This window comes from Ammospiza caudacuta, chromosome 6 (genome assembly GCF_027887145.1).
Source record: "Ammospiza caudacuta isolate bAmmCau1 chromosome 6, bAmmCau1.pri, whole genome shotgun sequence".
Classification (NCBI taxonomy): domain Eukaryota; kingdom Metazoa; phylum Chordata; class Aves; order Passeriformes; family Passerellidae; genus Ammospiza; species Ammospiza caudacuta.
Window position 1 is genome coordinate 49,945,921 of NC_080598.1, and position 21,327 is coordinate 49,967,247.

Here is a 21,327-nt window from a genome sequence, read left to right on the forward strand (position 1 = left end):
GAGCGCGCTCCCCCCGGCGGGCTGGCGGTGGTGCCGCCCGCTGCCCTTTCCGCCGGCTGCCCCGCCTCCCCGCCGCCCGCAAGATGGCGGCGAGCGCGGCGCGGGCTGGGGGTGGTTGAGGGCGGCAGGTATCGGCTCTTTCACACCATCCTCCTCTGCCCCTCGTTCTCCTCGGCTCGGACTGGAGTGGCCGCAGGTCTCGCCCCCGTCACCCCGTCCCCGCCCGGCGAGAGACCAGGCCCTAGCGCAGGCCCGGGCGCCGGGGCCCGGCGGGGCGCTGGAGCCCCGGAGCCCCCGGCCCGGCCCGGCCCGGCCCGCGCTGGGTCCCTGCTCGGGCAGGCCCTGGCTCTGAGGGGTCGCGGCCCTGGATGTGCCATCTCTGGGTGCCCCCATCCCGCTCCTTAGAGCTGCTAACTGCGCTGCTCCTAGGGATCCTCTTGTAAATTATTCTTAATGTATATTGTAGAAAATTAACCCCACCTCTTTCTAATAAGACCTGCAAGAGTAGAATGTTAATATCTGAGACTTAATTGGCATCGAGCAGCTACATTGAACAGTATTAACACCGTTAGCCTGCATAGTTTCAGGAATATGTGAAGCTAGATCTAAGTAAGTGAAATTTTTCTTTGGGTCAGTCAACAAAACATTTTGTCCCCCATTCAGATGAGTTCTTTTGGAGATTAAACAGTTGGAGAGGAAAATGACATCGATTATCAAGTTGACTACCCTCTCGGGGGTGCAGGAGGAATCTGCCCTCTGCTATCTTTTGCAAGTAGATGAGTTTCGTTTTCTTTTGGACTGTGGCTGGGATGAAAACTTTTCTATGGATATAATTGACTCTCTGAGGAAGTAAGTAGTTCAGTTCATACAGGTATTTTTAAAATAGGGCTTGCTCTGTCTTGAAAGCTTTCAAAATTCTATGCAGTGGTATAATATATGGTGTTGCTAAATGAAAAATTGTTCTTTTTTTTGGTTTTGTTTAGTGTATATTTTACATGAAGGGAATCACACTGCTGAAACATTTCCCGCAAAAATTTGGGATTTTTTCCTTGTCAGTCCAGTGAGTTGTGTCTTGTAACTGTAATTCTCAAACTGTTCAGTTTTTGTTTTGGCTTGGATGATTTGTTTGTTTTTTATTGTCATAAATGTGATACAGTTTAGGGGAGACTGACCTTGAGTCTCAGCTAATTTAGAACAGTTAACTAAGTTTTAAATAGGAGAGGAAGCCTTCCTGCATGCAGGCTGAATACAAAGCAGTTCAACTCTTGGCTCTTGTTTCAAGTTGAATAGAATGTCAGGAAAACATCTTCTGTCAGGACACCAGCCCTGCAAAGGGAAAAAACCCTCCAAACCAAAATCTGTCTAGAGTTCAATATTGAACTTCTTCAGGTGTACAGCAAGGAGCAGTGCTGATTGCCAAGTTAGGACTGAAACATGGAAATTTGGGAAAGAAACTGAGCTTTTTGATACTAGTTTTGTAGCATTGACACACTTGCAGTGTTTAAAATCTTTTAAGTGAGGACTGTTAGGTACTGAGGATAATTTATAACATTTTTCAAGTGTCTTATCTCAAAGTGATTAGATAAAATTTCCTTTTTCATAACAGCCATTGAGAAGAATGTGTGTGTTCCACTTAATATGTATGGGAACAAAAAACTGTCAGTCCAGCTTGTATTTTCATTTGTTGCATGTGTTTTATGCAACAAAAAGCCCTCAAGCTTTTCAGTTATGATATGTAGAAAGGTTTTAATCTGATTTCTAATTTTATGCAACACTTTGTAAGGAAAAAAAAAAATGGTTTTAAGAGTAATGAAATCCCCCAAACTCATGTGCTACTTTTCTTAAACGATATGTTTGCTATTTTCTGTATTTAAGATATATATTTTGATTTGATCAGAAAATGTTGAAATATATTTTGCTTTATCTTTATCAGTTGAAGGATTGTTGTATCTTTGGTTCTTTTACTTGGTTGAGCTCATCAGAAGAAAAGTTGTCTGTTTTGGGGTGTATAACCAATTTGTAGCAAATCTGTACTGATAATATTTTTGGTCCCTCAGTTAATTTACTTTCTGGTGGCCACTTACATACTAAGGTCTTTTTCATCAGGAGTTTGATGTGAAAATGTCTTCAGATCTTAAAGTAATGCTTTCTGAAATCACTTGTGTTTTTAAGTACTTGAACATTAGGAAACACCTGTAAGTTTTAATTGTGGTTTTTAAAACTGTTCCAGTTCTTGAAGAGTTTAAGTTTCATTGTTTGGCATTCAGACTGTGTATGTATTCTCAAAACAGCCCTAGCAGGGGATACACAAAACCATACAGAACTCCTTTCAATGGCTTTTGTTGGCCCTCTTTTTACAGGCATGTACACCAGGTTGATGCTGTTCTCCTTTCCCACCCTGACCCTCTACACCTTGGTGCACTTCCATATGCAGTTGGAAAAATGGGATTGAATTGTGCCATTTATGCAACTATTCCTGTATATAAAATGGGACAGATGTTTATGTATGATCTCTACCAGGTATGTTCAAGTTGATGCTTTCATACACAACATCTTTGATGGTGGAGTGTTTGAATTCTCTGTACCTCTTTGTTTGTTTTAGTCCCGCCACAACACTGAAGATTTCACACTCTTTACATTGGATGATGTAGATGCAGCCTTTGATAAGATACAACAGCTGAAGTTTTCTCAGATTGTGAACTTAAAAGGTAAAGTTGTCACCAAAACCTCAAGAAATTACTTTCAGTGAAAGGCAACAGAGCAGTTACAAGTTAAAGCAACTTTTGTAAAGGGACTGAGTTCTGAAATGCTGTGTGTTTTGCAGTGCTGAATTCATAAGCTTCATGTCAGTCTGTATCAATTGCAATTGTATCTAGACATGGATAGAATTTTCACTTAATGAGGAGGAGGTCATGCCAAACAGTGTCTAGATATTTTTCTCTTTTGTGTTTTTGTAACTTCTCTTGGAACTTACTGATGTCTATTAAATGTATTTACCTCTTGCAGCAGATACTCAGAGCTCTCCATAAGCAGTAGCACAAGGGAAAGCTTTGCAGAGCAGAGATGAAGTTTCAGCATGTGCAGGATTTAATGGGGAGATCTTCAGTGACTCACATCACACTCAGTGTAGTGTATTGCTGGGACCTGTGACAATCAGCAGCTTTCCACTCATGTTGAATGCAAAGATCAGAATAAAATAAAACTCTCGTCTTGAACAGAGACATGTACAGGCTGACCACCAGCAGTTTGTCTCTGAAGTGCAGTATTTTACAGATTCATGAATAGTGCTGCCAAAAGACTTCTTATTTGGAAAACAGAAAGAGGATGTTGGCCTTGAAAGACTGTTGGTCCCTTTTCAAGATAGTTGCAGCAAGGCTATGTCTGCCCTGGCAATTCTTACATCTAAAGAGCAATTTTATCATACAACTTTTTCAAACCAACCAACTTCTTTTATATTTAATGGAGGTGATTCGAAAAGACTCGATGGGGGCTTTTAAGAAGATAATATATGTTTAATTATTAATTATTACTGTGCATTTAATGCAGCAGAGTCAGTGAGTGATAGTTGTGGGTAATCTCATTTTAATCTGATGTATATACAGGGAGCAACAGTGCATTTGAGAAATGCATCAGGTGCTGAAAAGTTCTGTCATCCCTGACTGCAGCACATGAACACCTTTTCTGCTGTGTTTAACTTGTGTGTTTGTCATTCTGGAAAGCTTCCAGATTGTGTAATTTATATAAGTTTTCCTAAGTACCTCAAAAGTGAATGCTATAGTAAACATTAAGTGTTGCCCCAGAGAGGATCCTGGCTTTCATCATTGTGATATGTTTTTTATATAATTTACTGTTGTTTATGTCCATAGTTACAGCAGCTCTGAGTGTCAGTGGGAAGTGGAGGGAAGAAGTGATCTTTGCTTTAGTTTCTTTATTCTGGAGGAAAGATACAAGTGAATTGCAAAATATTTTGACATTACTGCATAGATGGGAAGGACAGATATTACTGCTTTTTCATACTTCATTTGACTTTTTCTCTCAGTAGTAATTTGGGTACTCAGTTGTTTAAAGTTACTATGTCTTGCCTAGAGTAATGGATTTTAATATGTGCAATCTACCTAAAATACTGAAAACCTTTGTAGGTAAAGGACATGGTTTGTCAATCACACCATTGCCAGCTGGTCACATGATAGGAGGCACAATTTGGAAGATTGTCAAGGATGGGGAGGAAGAAATTGTTTATGCCGTTGATTTCAACCACAAGAGGGAGATGTAAGTTCAACATGGAAATGTACAGTTCTTAGCTGTTAGCTGTGCATCTTTTAGTGGGTGATAAAGAGGTGTGGAAGCAGAAGTGCATTTCCAGTTCTAATAAGATCACTAATTTCATTTGCATCCAGATTAATCAGTTGGAAGCAAGCATTAGCTCTGGGTTTCTTTATTCCATTTGTTTTATTTATTTGTAAATGTGAAGCAGGAAGCATTCAGCAGCTGAGGAGTTTTGTTTCTGTATATGCAAATATCTGGAATCTAGCTGCCTTTTTTTTCCTTATTAAATAGAAATGCAAAAAAGTGAGGTTTTTCTTTTTTTCCTCAGCCATCTGAATGGATGTTCCTTGGAAATGTTGAGCAGGCCTTCATTGCTTATTACAGATTCATTTAATGCTACTTATGTGCAACCCAGGAGGAAGCAAAGGGATGAACAGCTGCTGAGTATGTATTGTTTGGGCTTCAAAAATATCAGTAATGTGATTTATTAGCCACTATAAATTATTTTTCTATGAGAAATTCATTAGCATTTAAACTTAAGAACGCTTATTAAAATGTAACAAGTTTTGAATTACTCTTTTCTGATGATACTGATCTTGTGAGTTAAATGTTTTCCTAACAACAATGAACTGTATTTGGAAACATTGTATTTTACCCAGTATCCTTAAATCTCTTCAAAGATTTCTAAATTACCTTCCTCAGCACTTTCTTTTTTTAAACTCAGTTTTCTGTTGATTTTTAATTTAAAAAAACCCCAAAAACAAACAAACAAAATAAAAAAAATACCCAGGCAGAGAGCTCTTCAGAGCTACTGAGAAAACTCCAGCTCCCTTTAATTTTGGTGGAAGTGTGGATTTGTATCTCTTTTGAAGTTTCATTTGTTTCTGTGTTCAGTATACTTTTGGATATGATTGCTAGTGTGACATAACAAAAAATAAATTCCAGCCACAGCATAAACCTTCTAACTTTGGTTCAAAGTGTAAGTAGGTTTTTGTTTTGTTTTTAATTCTTCCTAGCTAATGTTTTGGAGACATTACGAGGTGATGGAAATGTGTTAATAGCTGTGGATACAGCAGGCAGAGTTCTGGAACTTGCTCAGCTTCTTGATCAGATCTGGAGAACAAAAGATGCAGGATTGGGAGTCTACTCTCTTGCACTTTTGAATAATGTCAGCTACAATGTAGTGGAGTTCTCTAAATCACAGGTTTGTTTTGATTTTAAAATCCAATAATGAAGAGCAAAGGAACATTTATGCAAAAGCTTTTCTTTTTAATGGTAAAAATTGGCAAAATACTGGGTGAATGTCCTTATTCTGTAGTGCATGTTTGTGTCTCAGCTCTTTTGATCAAGTAACAAAGTGTCCAGTTGTGACAGTGGGCATGTTTCTTGATACTAATGTCTGTCTTTTTGATAAGACTTGTTAGCATAGTTTGTAGTTGTTAAAAAAGAGAACTTAAAGTACTTGTTTCAGTGTTGGTTATGCTCAACATTATTTCTACACCTGCTGAGAAATACTGAAGTAATCCTGGGCCTGTTGCATCCTGTACTTCATATGAAGCTTGTGCTGTTGAACAACCTGTAATTGTATAGATAAGTTTCTCTAATATGTATTTTAGGTGGAATGGATGAGTGACAAGTTGATGAGGTGCTTTGAAGACAAGAGAAACAACCCTTTCCAGTTCCGCCATCTCTCCTTATGTCACAGTCTGTCTGATCTGGCTCGCGTGCCTAGCCCTAAAGTTGTTCTTGCCAGTCAGCCTGACTTGGAGTGTGGGTTTTCTAGAGATCTTTTCATTCAGTGGTGCCAGGATTCCAAAAACTCTATCATTTTAACTTATCGCACTACACCTGGAACATTGGCACGATTCCTGATTGATAACCCGTCTGAAAAAGTTATAGATATTGAGGTAAGAGTTGTCTCTGTAGCTCCAGGTTCTTACTGTGGGCAAAACTGAACATGGTTTCCCTTTTGATCTTCTGGAAATGCTTCTAGTGGTGGAGAAAAACCTGAAATCAGTATGTTGCATATTTATCAGATTGTGGGTAAATTTGCATAAAAATAGGTCTCCTACTGAGAACTGCAAATTCTTTTCACGGCATGGCAAAATTATTAGAGCTGAGCGTGAAATTCCTTTTAAATATTTCTTCTTAGACAACTCATTCCTTTGTGTTTCTACAATAATACAAGCACAGAAAAAAGTCTGCTTGCAGCTGACATGCAGATCACTACATGTGATGGGTTAGTCCTGCTGGAAAATTCTCCTGGTTTGGATGAGAGGAGAATCAAGTCAAATTAGTATAATATATCCCAACAGGATTAGAAGGATAAGCAAATGCTGGAAATTAGGAAATAATTAATTGCTATTCATGCTTTCAGATTGTTTTCAATAATCTGCGCACCTGTGTCTACTTCTTTCTGGTGCACATTGTTAATTTATGGAAGTCCCTTGTGATTGCAGTGATAATTTCAGCACTGATGATGCAGCATTTTTTTGGTTTTAGATTGGATTGAAATAATTGAATTATAGTGTTAGATTATTACTAGAATACAATTTATTCAAAGTGAACTGTACTCAGAAGACAAGAAACAAAATCTACCATTGTTTGGCCAGCTAGTATGACTTTGCTAGCTTCTTCTGGTTTGATGTTAATAATAGAAAAACAAAAAAACCACTGCTCATCTAAGAGTATTTGCCTTCACTTATTTTTGGAAAGCTTAATTGATTTTATTATTTTTAGAAATGCTTTCATTTAAAGTAAACTGTACAAGTTGACACTATCATGATGTCAAGGTACCACATTTTTGCCATAAAAATGTGACATACAATTTATACTTGCCCTTGGTGCCCAAGGACAAATATTCTTGTCAGCAGCATATAGGAGAAGTATTAAAGTTGTGCCAGCTACTCACAATAACATTAATTTTAATTCCATCTGCAGTTGAGAAAACGTGTCAAGTTGGAAGGAAAAGAACTAGAGGAATACCTGGAAAAGGAAAAACTAAAGAAAGAGGCAGCTAAGAAGTTAGAGCAGTCTAAAGAGTAAGTATGTTGCTCATACTGCTGTTATGATCAGAGTTGGGATTTCTGTGTGATTATTCTGCTCCTTCAACTCTTTTCAGGCCTAAATGAGAGTTAGAGTTTCAGTGGCCTTGTCTGAGGGCCCTGAGCAATCAGGAGGGGTTGTCTTTAATCTGTTGTCCTGATAGACCCAGTTTCATCTGCCATTTAACTGAGCTCTTTCTCAGATACTGCCCTTGGCCTTGGTTACTGTTATGTCAACTGTTATTTTCTAGTCAGTGTGTTTATGTAATATGAAACCTGAAGAAAAAAAAAAAGAAGTGCTAGGTGTTTTTGGAATGTCATTTCAGGGCAGATATTGATTCCAGTGATGAGAGTGATGCTGAAGAGGATATTGACCAGCCAACTTTACATAAGACCAAACATGATTTGATGATGAAAGGTGAAGGTAGCCGGAAAGGAAGCTTCTTCAAACAGGCAAAAAAATCTTATCCAATGTTTCCAGCTCCTGAAGAAAGAATTAAATGGGATGAATATGGTGAAATTATCAAGTATGTGGTGGTAATGTATACTAACATAGTAGCTATGAAATAATCAAAACCTAGAAGGAATTAAATTCACCATTCTGTCTCTTTTGCAGCATTGCTATATGCTCTTCAAACTGCTTAGTCTTAGAGAAAGCTTATGTTAAGGATTGAAGCTGCAGAGTGCTGATCTTTGACCTGTGTTCACACCTCTCAGGATGTATTTTCTCTCCAGGCTTTTTTTAAAATATTTTGAGATAGAAGATTTTAAATTATTTTAACCTGACTTTCTTCTGCTTTAAATTTCGCTTAATGTTAAATTTGCGAGGTGAGAAAACACTATTCATCCTAACAAAATTCAGTGATATTTGTCACCTTTGCATAAGGAATACTTGCTAGAATTCCCCAATTTGCTAGTATTTTCTAAGTTATTCAAGTTCTTTTTTAAGATAGGAAGGTCATATTTTCCAAATCAGCTCTGTTCAAGTACAGAAATATTTGGCAGGTGTAGTTGTTGCTGGCAATAGCAGTTACAAAAAAATCTTAGTAGTAATAATCAGCACTGTTTGTTTTTATATTTGATAGTGCTTTGGTTTCACTCTAAAAAGCAAAATACCTTTCATTCTTTAGACCTGAGGATTTTCTAGTTCCAGAGCTTCAAGCAACAGAAGAAGAAAAAAGCAAATTAGAGTCTGGCTTGACAAATGGAGAGGAGCCTATGGACCAGGATTTATCAGATGTTCCTACCAAGTGTATTTCTGCAACAGAATCCATGGAAATTAAGTGAGTGACTTTGTTTTTCTCAGTTCTACTGGAACAGTGGCATGGGTATCGTGCAAATTGGGCAAAAGCCTAGCTTGGATTTAAGAAAGTGGGAAAGGACTTGATTTTTGTTTATTTTTTCCCCCAGGCTAAGTTATATTTTACTAGTTTTTCTGGGAGCATAGAACAGTCTTATGGTTCCCCACTCTTAAAAAGTTTGGTTTGTTTCCTATCTTATGGAGACAACTGGGAGAAATAGAAGAAATGATACAATAGTATGTTAACATAGATGCTTAAGTATGTTTTGTTAAAAGGATAACATATTCAAGTATGCTTATTTCATGGATAACTTATTTTTTTGATAACTATGTAAGTGAACTTTGTGAATATGTAGTGTTAAATACACACATGCCAATATTTGATGATCCATAATATACCTTGTGCTGACAGCTTTTGTTGATGTACAATAATTAAAAAATATCTTAATGAAGTATTTTGGAACACTCAAAGGTTTAATCTTTTAAACTAAAACATACTATTCTTGGGTTTTTAATTCAAACTAGAGCCAGAGTTACATACATTGACTATGAAGGGCGTTCAGATGGGGACTCAATTAAAAAAATTATTAACCAAATGAAACCAAGACAACTGGTGATTGTCCATGGCCCACCTGAGGCCAGTCAGGACCTTGCAGAATGTTGCAGAGCATTTGGTGGAAAAGATATTAAAGTTTACATGCCCAAACTTCATGAAACTGTAGATGCTACAAGTGAAACACACATTTACCAGGTAAGACACTGGAATTTTTTAGTTGTGTAACTACTGTGGACTGTAGTAGAGCTGTATGAGCAGAATGTAATTTGCCCTCTGTTCTTGGGAGAGAAGTGATACCACCTGTGAGTTCAATTAGTTTTGTGTAATCAAGGCATTAGTTGTATTTTTCTGTGTTTAGATAAGCATTCTGCTGAGGCTTATTATTCATAAGCATTAGAAAGCTTGAATGGAATATCAGTGGGTTTTTTACCTGAAGTGCAAAAGGCAATTTTGCATGTTTGTGTCCATGGGGGCATCAGTTTGCTTTATTGAAGTATTTACAAGTTTATAATGCCTATATTTAGAATACCCTTGCATACTAACTGCAATTCAGGATTCTCTTTGGAATCTCAAATGGAGCCTTAAAGAGCTAGAATAAAAAAATGCTTCATACTTAAATAGTAATTAAGAGTGAACATGTAAAATTAGGAGCAAGTTAATGATAAAAACAAATTAGATGCCCATACCCCCAAAAACTTAATGTGCTGATTCTTGGAAAGTAAGGTTATGATCATGTATTGCTGTGTGTTAGCCATGAAAATTAAATGCAATATATTAAGTTCTAAATAAGAAAGCTGTTTAGAGAGAATTGTCTCACAAACACTTTTTGCAGTAGTCCTTTATTCCTTTGTTCTTTTAAAGTTAATAGAAAAACATTGGTAGAATTGTTGAAAGAGGTACTTCTGTTTCTTTCTAGAGAAAAATCTGTTATCCTATAGAAAGTAGAAAATTCCAGTTATTAAAAACCATCTAGTTATGGCAGCCTTAAAACAGCATGTTTTGTGCATGGGGTTTGTTGGTTGTTGGGATGTTTTTGTTTGTTTTTTAAGGCTATGAGAGTTGCTAGTGTGTAAGAAATGACCCAGGAGCAGTGCAGTGGCAATGTTGAATTTGAAAATAATAGATGTGAGTGAAGTGTCAGTGTCACAGTGTCATTTGAGTGGGCTGTGCTGAACAAGGGTGGGTAGCTGGTGGTTCTTTCACATGGCTGCAGCCTTGATTGCACTGTGGGAATCATGGACCTCCTAATGTGGATAACAATCTCTGAGAGTAGAGCTTTATTTAAAGGATTAAAGTCCCACAGTACACCAGAGGAATCAGGATAAGGGCACTTAAAATCCTCATATTTACAACATTTTTTCTTACAATAAAATAGAAATTACAATTTTCTTGAGAGTTGAAATTTTGAACTATTTGTCAGTAACCTAAATGTATCTATAGAAACTTCCTCTGAATTTGCCTAGACCAACTGAGGAACAACTTGGCTGCAAAAAAGGTTTCTGGTTTTTAAAAGGAAATTATTGCTCTTGCTGTAAATTTAAGTCAAGTTTGCAGTTCAATAGGTTCTTTTTTAATTTGAGCCAAGATGAGAAAGGTGTTGATCTCTGCTGCTTTTTAAGTTGTGATATGAGTGTTACATATATTAAATTTTAAAGTATCTTGTCTTAGTGATACCAGTTCCATCCTTTCTCTCCCTTAAGAGTGCATGAATCAAACCAACTGGAAAGATGGTGAAGAGAAACTTGCTGGTATTTAAAAACTTGAAGTAAGACCTCTGTATTTTCCATGAAACTAACAGTACTTTTATTTTTGGGCAACCCAGGTCAGGTTGAAAGATTCTCTTGTCAGCTCTCTTCAGTTCTGTAAAGCCAAGGATGCTGAGCTGGCTTGGATAGATGGTGTTCTGGACATGAGGGTTTCAAAGGTGGATACTGGAGTTATTTTGGAAGAGGGAGAGTTGAGGGAAGATGAAGACTTAGAGATGCAAGTGGATGTGGCTTCTTCAGACTCAAGTGTGATTGCACAACAGAAGGCCATGAAAAGCCTCTTTGGTGACGATGACAAGGAGATGTGCGAGGAGAGTGAGATCATTCCTACTTTGGAACCTCTGCCACCTCATGAGGTACAGAAATGATGCCGCTCTGGATTTCTTTTGTTAAGACCTCTGTATTAATTTGTCTTTTTCTAGGGCTTAGAGATTGATACTGTGATCTTACTGAAATGAAAGCCTAACTGAAACTGGATTTTCATGTTTAGGTTTCTCTTTGTTAAACCTGATGCTGTTTTTGTTCAGCTTTTGTGCTTTTCAGTGAGGATGATCTTTTGCATCCATTAACAGTGCCATATATTTATGAAATAAGATTTTAGTTAATGTGTGTCGTATCTGTAATTAGTACATGCAGATAGAGAAATCAGTTGGTGTTAGTCACGTCAGGATTTTATTACGTTTTGTTGATGCCATGGAAGATACTTCATATGCTTGAGATACAGATCTTTGACGTTCATACATCTGCTTCTATACTAGTGATTTGAGAATTTATTAAGTTTATCTTTTTTATAAATTTACCATAGCTCTTGAAATACTTTGCATTTTAGGAGATAAGTATTTTATCTTTCTGTCTAATTATTCCAGTATGTTTTAATCCTAGAGATGCTTTTTAAGATTATCTGTTTCACAGTCCTAAATGTAGTCTGTTCTGGGAGCTAGAGAATTGTGGAGACAACTCCCAGGTCTGTTCAGATTCATGGCAAACATCATAGCACACTGTACTCATCAGCAGTGCAGCTCACTGCAACTTGGACCCTGGCATAGCATGGCTTGGAAGAGGGATCTTCATTGTGGGTTTGTGTTTGTCTTCAATATGGGAGCAAAGAAAAACCTTTTGCTTTGTGTGATGGGCAACTTCTAAGGCTTTTCTGTCCTGAAGGTGTATTGCTGCAGGTGAACAGAAATAGAACCAATTTAGAGTCCTGTAGTCTTGGCCTCACTGCTGCCAACGCAGTAATGAGATCTTTGGAAAAAACGGAAGGTGTTAAATAGCAGCAGTAAAATTATGTGTGTTGTTTTGAAGGTTCTTGGGCATCAGTCTGTGTTTATGAATGAGCCAAGACTGTCTGACTTCAAGCAGGTTCTCTTGAGGGAAGGTATACAAGCTGAGTTTGTTGGAGGAGTGCTTGTGTGCAACAACCTGGTGGCTGTCCGCAGGGTAGGTGTCCTGTGTTTTCATCTCTTTGGAAAATAAGATTATGAAATACTATATATTATTTTAGTAATAAATAAAATATTATTTTAGTAATAAAAGAACTTTCTAATTAATGTAAAGATAATAAATTGAAACATGTCTTTTGTTTCAGACTGAAACAGGGCGTATTGGATTGGAAGGCTGCCTCTGCCAGGACTTCTACAGGATAAGAGACCTTTTATATGAGCAATATGCTATTGTCTAAGAAAAGTGCTGCAAAGGTGTTTTCACTTGAACTTCTACAGACAAAGGAGGTTTCTCCCAGTTCTGACTTTTTGTAGTTTTCTAATTTATACAGGGAAACCTAATTCACAAAGATCAGTTAGCTGCCATGAACATGTGAGTAACTGCTACTGTTGTTCATAAATCTGTTGGTACATTCCATGTAGTTGACTCTTAAACTGTTACAACTTGGCATCTCCCACATAACACATTATAAATGAGTTTATGACTATGAATGCTTCTCAGGAGAGGTTCAATTTGTCAGGGCATGTTTTGGTTTCACAGATTTCCTGTCAAAGAGTATGAAACATGTGAAAGTCATTCTTTTGTTCTAAAATAAGATTGGATAAAGAGCTTTGGTTTCTTTGGTTTTGTTCAGTTTCTGTGAGGTTGTTTTTTGTTTTTGGTTTCGGTTGCTTGGGGTTTTTTTTTAGTAAGTTTGATTTAGGGAACAGTCTCAAGCATCTCCCTCTTTTGTTTTTAAATTGGGTTTAATTGAAGTACATTATTAACAGCCCACTTAAAGCTAGCCTACTTAAAGTTACCCCAGTGTTAATCTGGCTGCATCTTAATGCTGTATGTCTTCCATCTTATTGATTTGTTCTGAAACAGCATTTCATATTGTAATCTGCAGGATAAAAAAATTACTTGGGCAATTACTCTAAGAAGATTGGATTATATTTTCAGGTAGTTTAAAATGCCGTAATTATGCTTCAGAGTAACTTCTGTGCAAAATTACAGAATTCGTAACTCCTAGCTCTTGCAAAATTATGCCAATTATAAAAACTTTTCTAAGTTCTGATTTTAATACTTTTCAAAGTCTAAAGCCTTTATCCATGCACTGCTGTTTGTTCAGAGTGCCATGAGCCACGTTCAGGAAGATCTTTTCTCTTGAAATCTGTTCATGTAATGTATTTAATGATTTTGTACCATGTTCTGTTCTAGATGACAGTAAGACTTATTGTAGCTGCTGATGCTAGGTATTTACCTTACCTTTTAGGTAAGGATAAACACATCATTGAGTTCATTAATTTCTCAAAAATTAAGTTATGAAAACAAATGGCCTCTCAAGTTTATTTAATCCTTTTTTCCCCCTATCCGTGTGTGCAACACCAGCTTTGGCAGTGGAGGGTTGTTTGCTTTTTACATAAAACAATGTAATATATGCTCTTTGTGTGTGTGCTTAAATAAAACCTTCTGAAAAAGTGGCAAAAAATAGCCCTGTGGGCTGTCAATGGAAAGATAATTTACTTTGCAGTTCATTCTCAACAAAAAAATTTTTGTCTGATCTACAGACTATTCTGTTTAAAATAGTAGATTAAAAGTGAAGACTGTATTAAGCAGTTAATGGAACTGTATACTAGAAATGTAAAAAACTTGAAAATACAATACTGAGTGAGAATGTATTTTCTTACACAAAATCTGGGGTTTTTTTCTTAACAATCTAGAAAAATATTGACATCCAGAACTTCATACAAATGCTCTGGTTTTGTAGCAATGCTATGTAAATCTATATGATGCTGCATACTTGTTGCTGAATACTATTGTATTACTACTGTTGTTTATACTAGTGAACTTTTATAAAGTGAGTTACTTTGTACATAATCATATTGGCTGTAGGACTTTAACCTTGAGGGCTAAGGATGGGAAGGGATCACATACCCCTGCATGGAATATGCTAATAAAGAAAAAAAACCCTTAGGAAGTCAAAATAGTGCTGCTTTTGAAAAAAGGATAAAGACAGCACAGTGTGATCATAAACCTTTCTATCAGTTTTGTTTGTTTTTCTGACCTACTGATACAAATTCAGCTAAGATCACAAAATTTTAGTGTTATCAGTCTGTAAATTCTAGTGTGTGCTGACATCCCAAATTAGTGCTATCACTGAGAAAAAGGCTCAAGTATAAGCAAAACAGCTTCTTATTTTAGTCTGTTCAGCATGAGTGTGGCTGAAGTGTGAAATCAGACCTAGAAAGCTGACATGCAAGGTGCAGGTGGTCAGCTGAGAGCTGGGACTGCAGCTCTGGAGGTCTCTAGAGAATGCATCGCAGGCTGCACTGGTGCTGTGGGGCAGGTGTGCTCCTCAGCTGGGCATTCAGGGCTTGTAAAGCAGTTTGCACCTGAAGCCAGTGCTCATTCATTTGGCCTATTCTGCTGTCAGTTCCCTGATATGTTCTTAAATATGATTTGCTTTAGACAGTAATTGAACTTCTGTGTGTGATTTTCAGAGTTACTAGTCTGGTTCTAGTTTGTATCTGCACTAAAAGATTGCTTTCCCCTTACCTCCACACAATGTCAGTACTGTTGTGATCCCTAAGTTGTGTTTTCAGGCTTCTACATTTTTCATTAACAGTAAAAATGTGACAAAGAGTGCCATTTCTTATTCTGCCCTCTGTTGTTCCTGAGGGTAAGAACATTAACTTCAAACCTAGTTTTGGTGTTCACCAATTAAAAATATTTCCTTCCTGTGCTCCTGGATAGTTCAGATTCCTCACATAAGAAGAGCCAAGGTTATGTGGAGACAGAGGAAAGGTCTATAATGATAAAAATATAATTCTAGTATTAGTTATTTTGCCGTTCCTATTTTCAAAACATAGTCTTACCCTGAGTTAAATAACATTGTTTGTGACAGTTTCATTTTTAATCATTTTACTTTGACACTATGGGCTGGAGGAGGAGGTGACAATCTTCTCCATTCTTCAACAATATTTAGATGTAACCAGATCAAATTCTCAAAATACCTTGTTAATGGAAGGGTAGGATGCCCAGCATTCTGTCAGAGTAACAGTCTTGAGAGAGCATTTGAGATGTACTTGCTGCTACAACTTGCTTGGAAATGTAGGGATTTTCCCATATCTACTAGTTTTTAATTGGAGTCAAATGCTAGTCATTAGGAATTAATAAGCAGAGACATGCTTCTTCCCCAATCTAAATAATTGTTATAGATGGTTGTATCCTAAAACACTTGTTTTGTACAGAATCAAGATTTCTTTGCTAAGGCATGACATGTATTACTACTTGAGGTAGTAAAGGAGAGTGTATTGCCTGGGGAAAACACTTAAACTTGGTTCTGGCCAGGACAGGGTTGATTTTTGCAGCAGCCAGGAATAACCCAGAGGTTATTCCATGGGTTATTCCATGCCACCTCAGGTCATTTTCCAAGAATGGGTAAGGGGTCCCTTCCTGGCAGTGGTATTGTTGGGCTCCCTTTGGAGCAGAGGTGAGTATTCATATGGGAATTGCTCACTTCCCTTGTACACTTCTGTTTTTAATGTTGCTGCTGTCACTGTTCGTTTTCTTACTTCATTGCTGTTTCTGGTAAATTGTTCTTATCTCAACCCATAGTCTTCACTTTTTGTGACTCCAATTCTTCTCTTCAGCCCCAAGAAGGGAAGGAGAGGGGAAGGGAGAAGTGAACAAGTGGCAGCCACATGGTTTGGAGTGTTTTGGAAGGAGCACTAACCATTCCTAAACCATGAAAACTACTAAAATTTTTTGAGTCTTTGCCAAAAGTAGTCTTACTTTAAGGATTTGAATGTTGCATGATATTCTGTTTCATGGCTTTTAGAGATGTTTTCGTAGTTTTGAAAAGGAAGTGCTGGGGAAGATGATCTCACAGTCAAATCTGATAAAGAAATGTATCTAGTAACCAGAATTGTAGTTCTTGGTCTGAAAACTCTGTAAGTCATCAATGCTAGTTCAAAATGGGATAATGAAACTAGATCAAAAGATTCTATAAAATTGCCTGTTGGCATTTATTTTTAAAAATACTTGAAACAGTATTAAACAATATCTTACCTTCTCTTGAGACCCATTTTGATTGGGTAAGAGATATAATACAAAGATCAAAATCGCATAGAATCATAGAATGGTTTGATTTGGAAGGGGCCTTAAAGATCATCTGGTTTCAGTGCTCTGCCATGGGCAGGGACACCTTTCACTAGACCAGGTTGCTCAAAGCCCTCTCCAACCTGGTCTTGAACACTTAGAGAGCTGAGCCATCCACAGCTTCTCTGGGCAACTGGTGCCAGTATGTCACTCCCACTCACAGAGAAGAATTTCTTCCTAGTACCTAATCTAAACTTGCTCTTGTTCAATTTAAAGCCATTTCCCCTTGTCCTGTCACTACATGCCCTTATAAAAAGTCTCTCTCCAGCTCTCCTGTAGGACCCCTTTAAGTACTGGAAGGTGCTCTAAGGTTTCCCCAGAGCTTTCTCTTTTCCAGGCTAGACCACCCCAACTCTCTCAGCCTGCCTTCATGAGAGAGGTGCTCCAGCCCTCTGATCATCTTTCTGGCCATCCTCTGCAGTTGCTCCAACAGGTCCAGGTCCTTCCTGTGCTGGCACCCCAGAGCTGGATGCAGCACTGCAGGTGGAGTCTCACCAGAGTGGAGTTGAGAGCAGATCCTCTCCTTTCCTCTGCTGCTCATGCTGCTTTGATGCAGTCCAGGATACAATTGGCTTTCTGAGCTGCAAGAGCACATTGCCAGATCATGTCCATCCTGCACCACCTGCATTTATTTTAGGAGTCTTGTTGCATGGTTTTTTTCCTGCAAGTACAGAACAGTTGCAGTTCAGCGGTAAGTGAACTGATTCTTCCTTTCAGCTCTAACTTCCTCACAGTGGTAGAACAGGAATATAGTTATGAGTATTTGGGAGAACAAGATTGTTTCATACAGTGAACTTCAAGTTTTACTGTCTTTGATAGGTTATGTATTACTACTGTGATAAGAAGTGAAAAATCAAAAAGACAACCCCACTCCTGCATTTTTTAGTAGAACTTCCAGTAAGCCCTGTAACTGTTTTCCTGGGAGAGAAGGATCCATACAAACTCTTAAGGTCAGAAGAAACAAGTTTGCTCTATGAGCTTTAAGCAGTAAAAACCTGCCTGTTGTTGTATAATCCTCTTAGGTGATGCAAGCTGGATCTGTGATTCAACAGCTGTATGATAATGAGCTGAGCATCTGCCAAAAAGTATAGTTTGTAACTGCAGTCTGGCAGTCACTGATGTTGGTAATGAACAAATACATTACTTCAGTTCTGCAGGCTTTTCTTAAATATTTTTAATTTTCCGTGCAGCTTTTTGGAAGGGATAAAAACTTCTCTAAAAGCTATTTTTGACAAATGATTCTGAAGAAATTTGCAGTGGTGCTCATTTCAATTAAAAAATTATACAACCCAAACCACAGGCTTTGTGTTGAACTTGGCCCAAGGTTGATACCAGTTTTTGTAAAACTGACTGGAAAATTACATGGGAAGCCAGTGGAGAGTGTTCATCATGTTGTGTAGTATTGGCTACCAATGCCCTTGCTGGTATTTGAGATGTAGAAAATAGAGCATAACATTTAATGTCAATAACAATGTCAGAACTTTTGCAAGTAAATAAAAATTCCATCTTCAAAATGTCAAAGGTTCTTATCTTTACATGCAACCAAAATTATTTTTTCCTTTGTTTATGACTAATTAGTTTATGGGGATATATATAGGTGTGAAGAATGCACTCTTGGCAACACAGTTGTTAAGCAACAGCTCTTGGAGTGATTGATTCCTCAAGTGGTGGTTTTACTGATACCTTCTTAAAGTTGTCACTTAATTCAGGTGCCTTCAAGTCTTGTTTAGTTTCCTTACCAGTTCTGAACCATGTTGTGATACACAGCACAGTCATTTACTCAAGTGCTTTACGGCTCTGTAAAAAGGAACAAGAACTCTAATTTGGAGTGAGACAGTTTAGATTGCTGAGTTCTAGCAAAGAAAGGAGATCATTAATAGCTTAGAGCTTTGAAGATTACCTTTTATTGGTGTTTAAGGTTATAGTTTTATGTTAAAACCATTGCAGTTAATCTAATCCAGAGAACTGCTTCCTCTCCAGCTGTTTATATTTTTGTAGAAAGAGCAAAAATGCGACTGACAGGTATTATACCTTATTTTCCAGTATACTTTATTTTATAGTTTTTTTTTCCATTGTAGTTGCTTCAAACTGTGGGGTTTTTAGTCTTAAGTCCATCTGTGTAAGTTTTATAGTGTACTCATCTCAGCTGTTATTACCAAGGTTTCTTAGAAATAATCCTGAGGCGGGTAGGTAATATGTTTTTATCAGCAGTAACACTCAAATTGTGTAGTAAGGTTGTACAAGAGATTTTGAAAGATTCTTGAAAGGAAAAAATGGGATATAGTTAGAACTTAATCATCACTGAAACTTAGTAGGACTGTCAGCCATTTAACTTCTGTATCTAGCTAGGACACAACGATGGGAACAGGCATCTCAGGAATGCTTTCTGATGCCACTGTAGTGAACTGTCAAAAAAAAAATCAGCAAAAAAAAAGTTACCCACATTTACCTAACTAACCTGTTGCATATGCTTCTATATATGAATCTGAAAATGTTTTCATGGTGTGGATTACATACAAAAAATTGTGATATTGCATGTGATAACAATGCCACTCATTTTGTAATTTTGTAATTTTACTACATATCTGAGGCAACAGGTATAGCATACCCAAGTAATTATTTCTGCTAGGGCAATATTGTACCTTCGTTTGTTTTCAGAGAACTTATTTAACTTTCATGGAGGAAAAAACTCTGAGCATGATTGAATCAATACTTCCTAAATTATTGGCAGGTGCTCTGCAAGACATAGTAATGAACTTCTGTGGAAAATCATCAGGGAATTGCTTTTTCTGCTGTGTTGCAGCTCCTGAAGGAGTTGCACAGCTGGTGGAGCATATTGCCCGTCCCCGTGCCAGCCCTGGCATTTGAAAGGCTGCCAGACTGCTCTGTGCTTGGTGCGAGTCATGGATCAGCACTTTGCAGCACTATGAGGGGAGTAAGCCTTTTATTCTTTGCCCTCTGGAGGATCACACAAGTTAATACTGCATTTACAAAGAGTCCAACCTATTTTCTGAACCTACCAGGTACTTGGGTTGCATTACCTGATTAGATTGACCTCCATGCTGCAGGAATCTATAGAGAACTTCTGGTTTTGACATACTCTAGTAAAATTTCTCTTAATGTCAGTTTTTGGAGTCACTCTGCATAGCCTGTTTTTCATGTTTTATGTAATTTTATTATGCTTTAGTATTTCTTTCATAATCTCCCTGATTTTACTAATGCACAATATTGCAAAAGCAGTATAAAACTAGTCAACAGACTTTAAATCATTCGTGTATCTTTAAACCTCTTATGCTGATTAAAAGTGTTAAGGCTATTAGTATTTTTTATGTAACTGGGTCTAAATTTAGTTTCTGTTGCAGTCAAAAAACACTCTGATATTGCAAACCATGATCCTAATCTGCTTCCTTTTGGAGTCGATGGTAACAGTTTTTCAGCACAGCTTTTGTGTTTCTGTGCACTAATGACTAGGAAGAGAACTAACACTATGTTTATTGTAGAAATTCAGTGTGACTTTTCATTTTCTGATTTCTTTTCCAGGAGTGCCAAAATACTACTTTTGTTGTGTGGAATATTATTTAATTTACTTCTGGGCATTGGTTTTGGTTTTTTTTTTTAATTCTTGAATTTTTAAAAAGTGATTTGAGTAACCTATAGGTTACTGCTCCATTGTTTGGAAGGACAGAACTTAATTAAGAAGTTAATATTTTTCCTTATGTAAAATCCTTCTGATTCTGGTATGGAGAGGAAAAAAGAGAAATGAATGTTGAACTGAAAGAAGTTGGATAGCATGTATATAGTCCATACCTTCCAAGCTGAATAGCTGTAAAGTGCCTGCATGGCGGTCTCATCCTATAAAACTGCACCTAATGTCCATTCTGTGTAGTCTGGTCTAACTGTTTGAATAACTTAATTATTATGAAAAAGTAACAAAGTCATGCCATAATATGTGACTGATTTTATTTCCTGCAACATTGTGCACTGTCTTTGGCCAGTTACAGTGTGTGGTCCTGATTTCACATGTACAGGATTTTTATGTGGTAGCTGACTACTTGATGCAAAAAACCATCTAAAAAAAAACAACTACTGGTGTGGAGGTATTAGAATATCCAGTGAAGGAAATCATAGCTCTGTGTTCAAGGAGCCCCCTGGAAAGACTGAACATTTTGAACATCTGAGTGGTGGCCTTGCTGCTATTTACATATAAAAATGAGTGCCTTTAAACTCATGTATGGAAATGGGTAATTTGCATTATTTAAACACAAAATTGGAGATTGTATTTCTGATGCATGTGTACGTGATCTCAAAACCAGCTAGAGACTGCATTGTGTGAGCTGTACATACAAGTCAATTGTTACATACCTGAGTACAGCACTTGAGTGCTTCTGGTAATTTTACTCCTACATTGGCAGGACTGTTCCGCTGATTGTTTACTAAGAAACCAATAGCTTCCAAATTATACAGTTATTTTTTGGTCTGTGAACGGAATTTTCCTTTGCTTGTCAGAACATAGGCTCTAACAGTGCTGAAGTGCTTCTAAAATAGCTCATCTAGTCAGGGGGCAGTATGCTTTCTGCAAAGTTGAGGACTTTGAGACTGGGAAAAGACATATATGCCTTGGTATTCTTGGTTTGGAAATACAGTGTGGATGGAGTGAAGAAAGAGCTTTAGGCAACGTGGAAGGAAGGAGAAATTACCTAATTGTGATGACTTTTCTAGGGAGATGGTGTTCTGCTTTGCTTGAGAGATTGTCTTGTCAATTATTCCCCATAGAATTAAGCATGAGTTTAAGCTTTGGAAAGTTTTAGT

General features: G+C 37.4%; 1 protein-coding gene across 1 annotated transcript; it reads left to right on the plus strand.

Annotated features, from left to right (window-relative positions):
- The first annotated feature begins 68 nt into the window (after window positions 1–68).
- CPSF2 (cleavage and polyadenylation specific factor 2) lies at window positions 69–14,068 on the plus strand. Its single transcript, XM_058807214.1, has 15 exons — window positions 69–128; window positions 664–849; window positions 2,361–2,520; window positions 2,603–2,708; window positions 4,140–4,269; window positions 4,595–4,710; window positions 5,283–5,470; window positions 5,883–6,173; window positions 7,207–7,307; window positions 7,637–7,837; window positions 8,441–8,593; window positions 9,136–9,361; window positions 10,989–11,288; window positions 12,238–12,372; window positions 12,521–14,068. Exons 2-15 carry the CDS (start codon window positions 701–703, stop codon window positions 12,611–12,613), a joined length of 2,349 nt encoding a protein of 782 aa, XP_058663197.1. The 5' UTR covers window positions 69–128; window positions 664–700; the 3' UTR covers window positions 12,614–14,068.
- The last annotated feature ends 7,259 nt before the right edge of the window (window positions 14,069–21,327 follow it).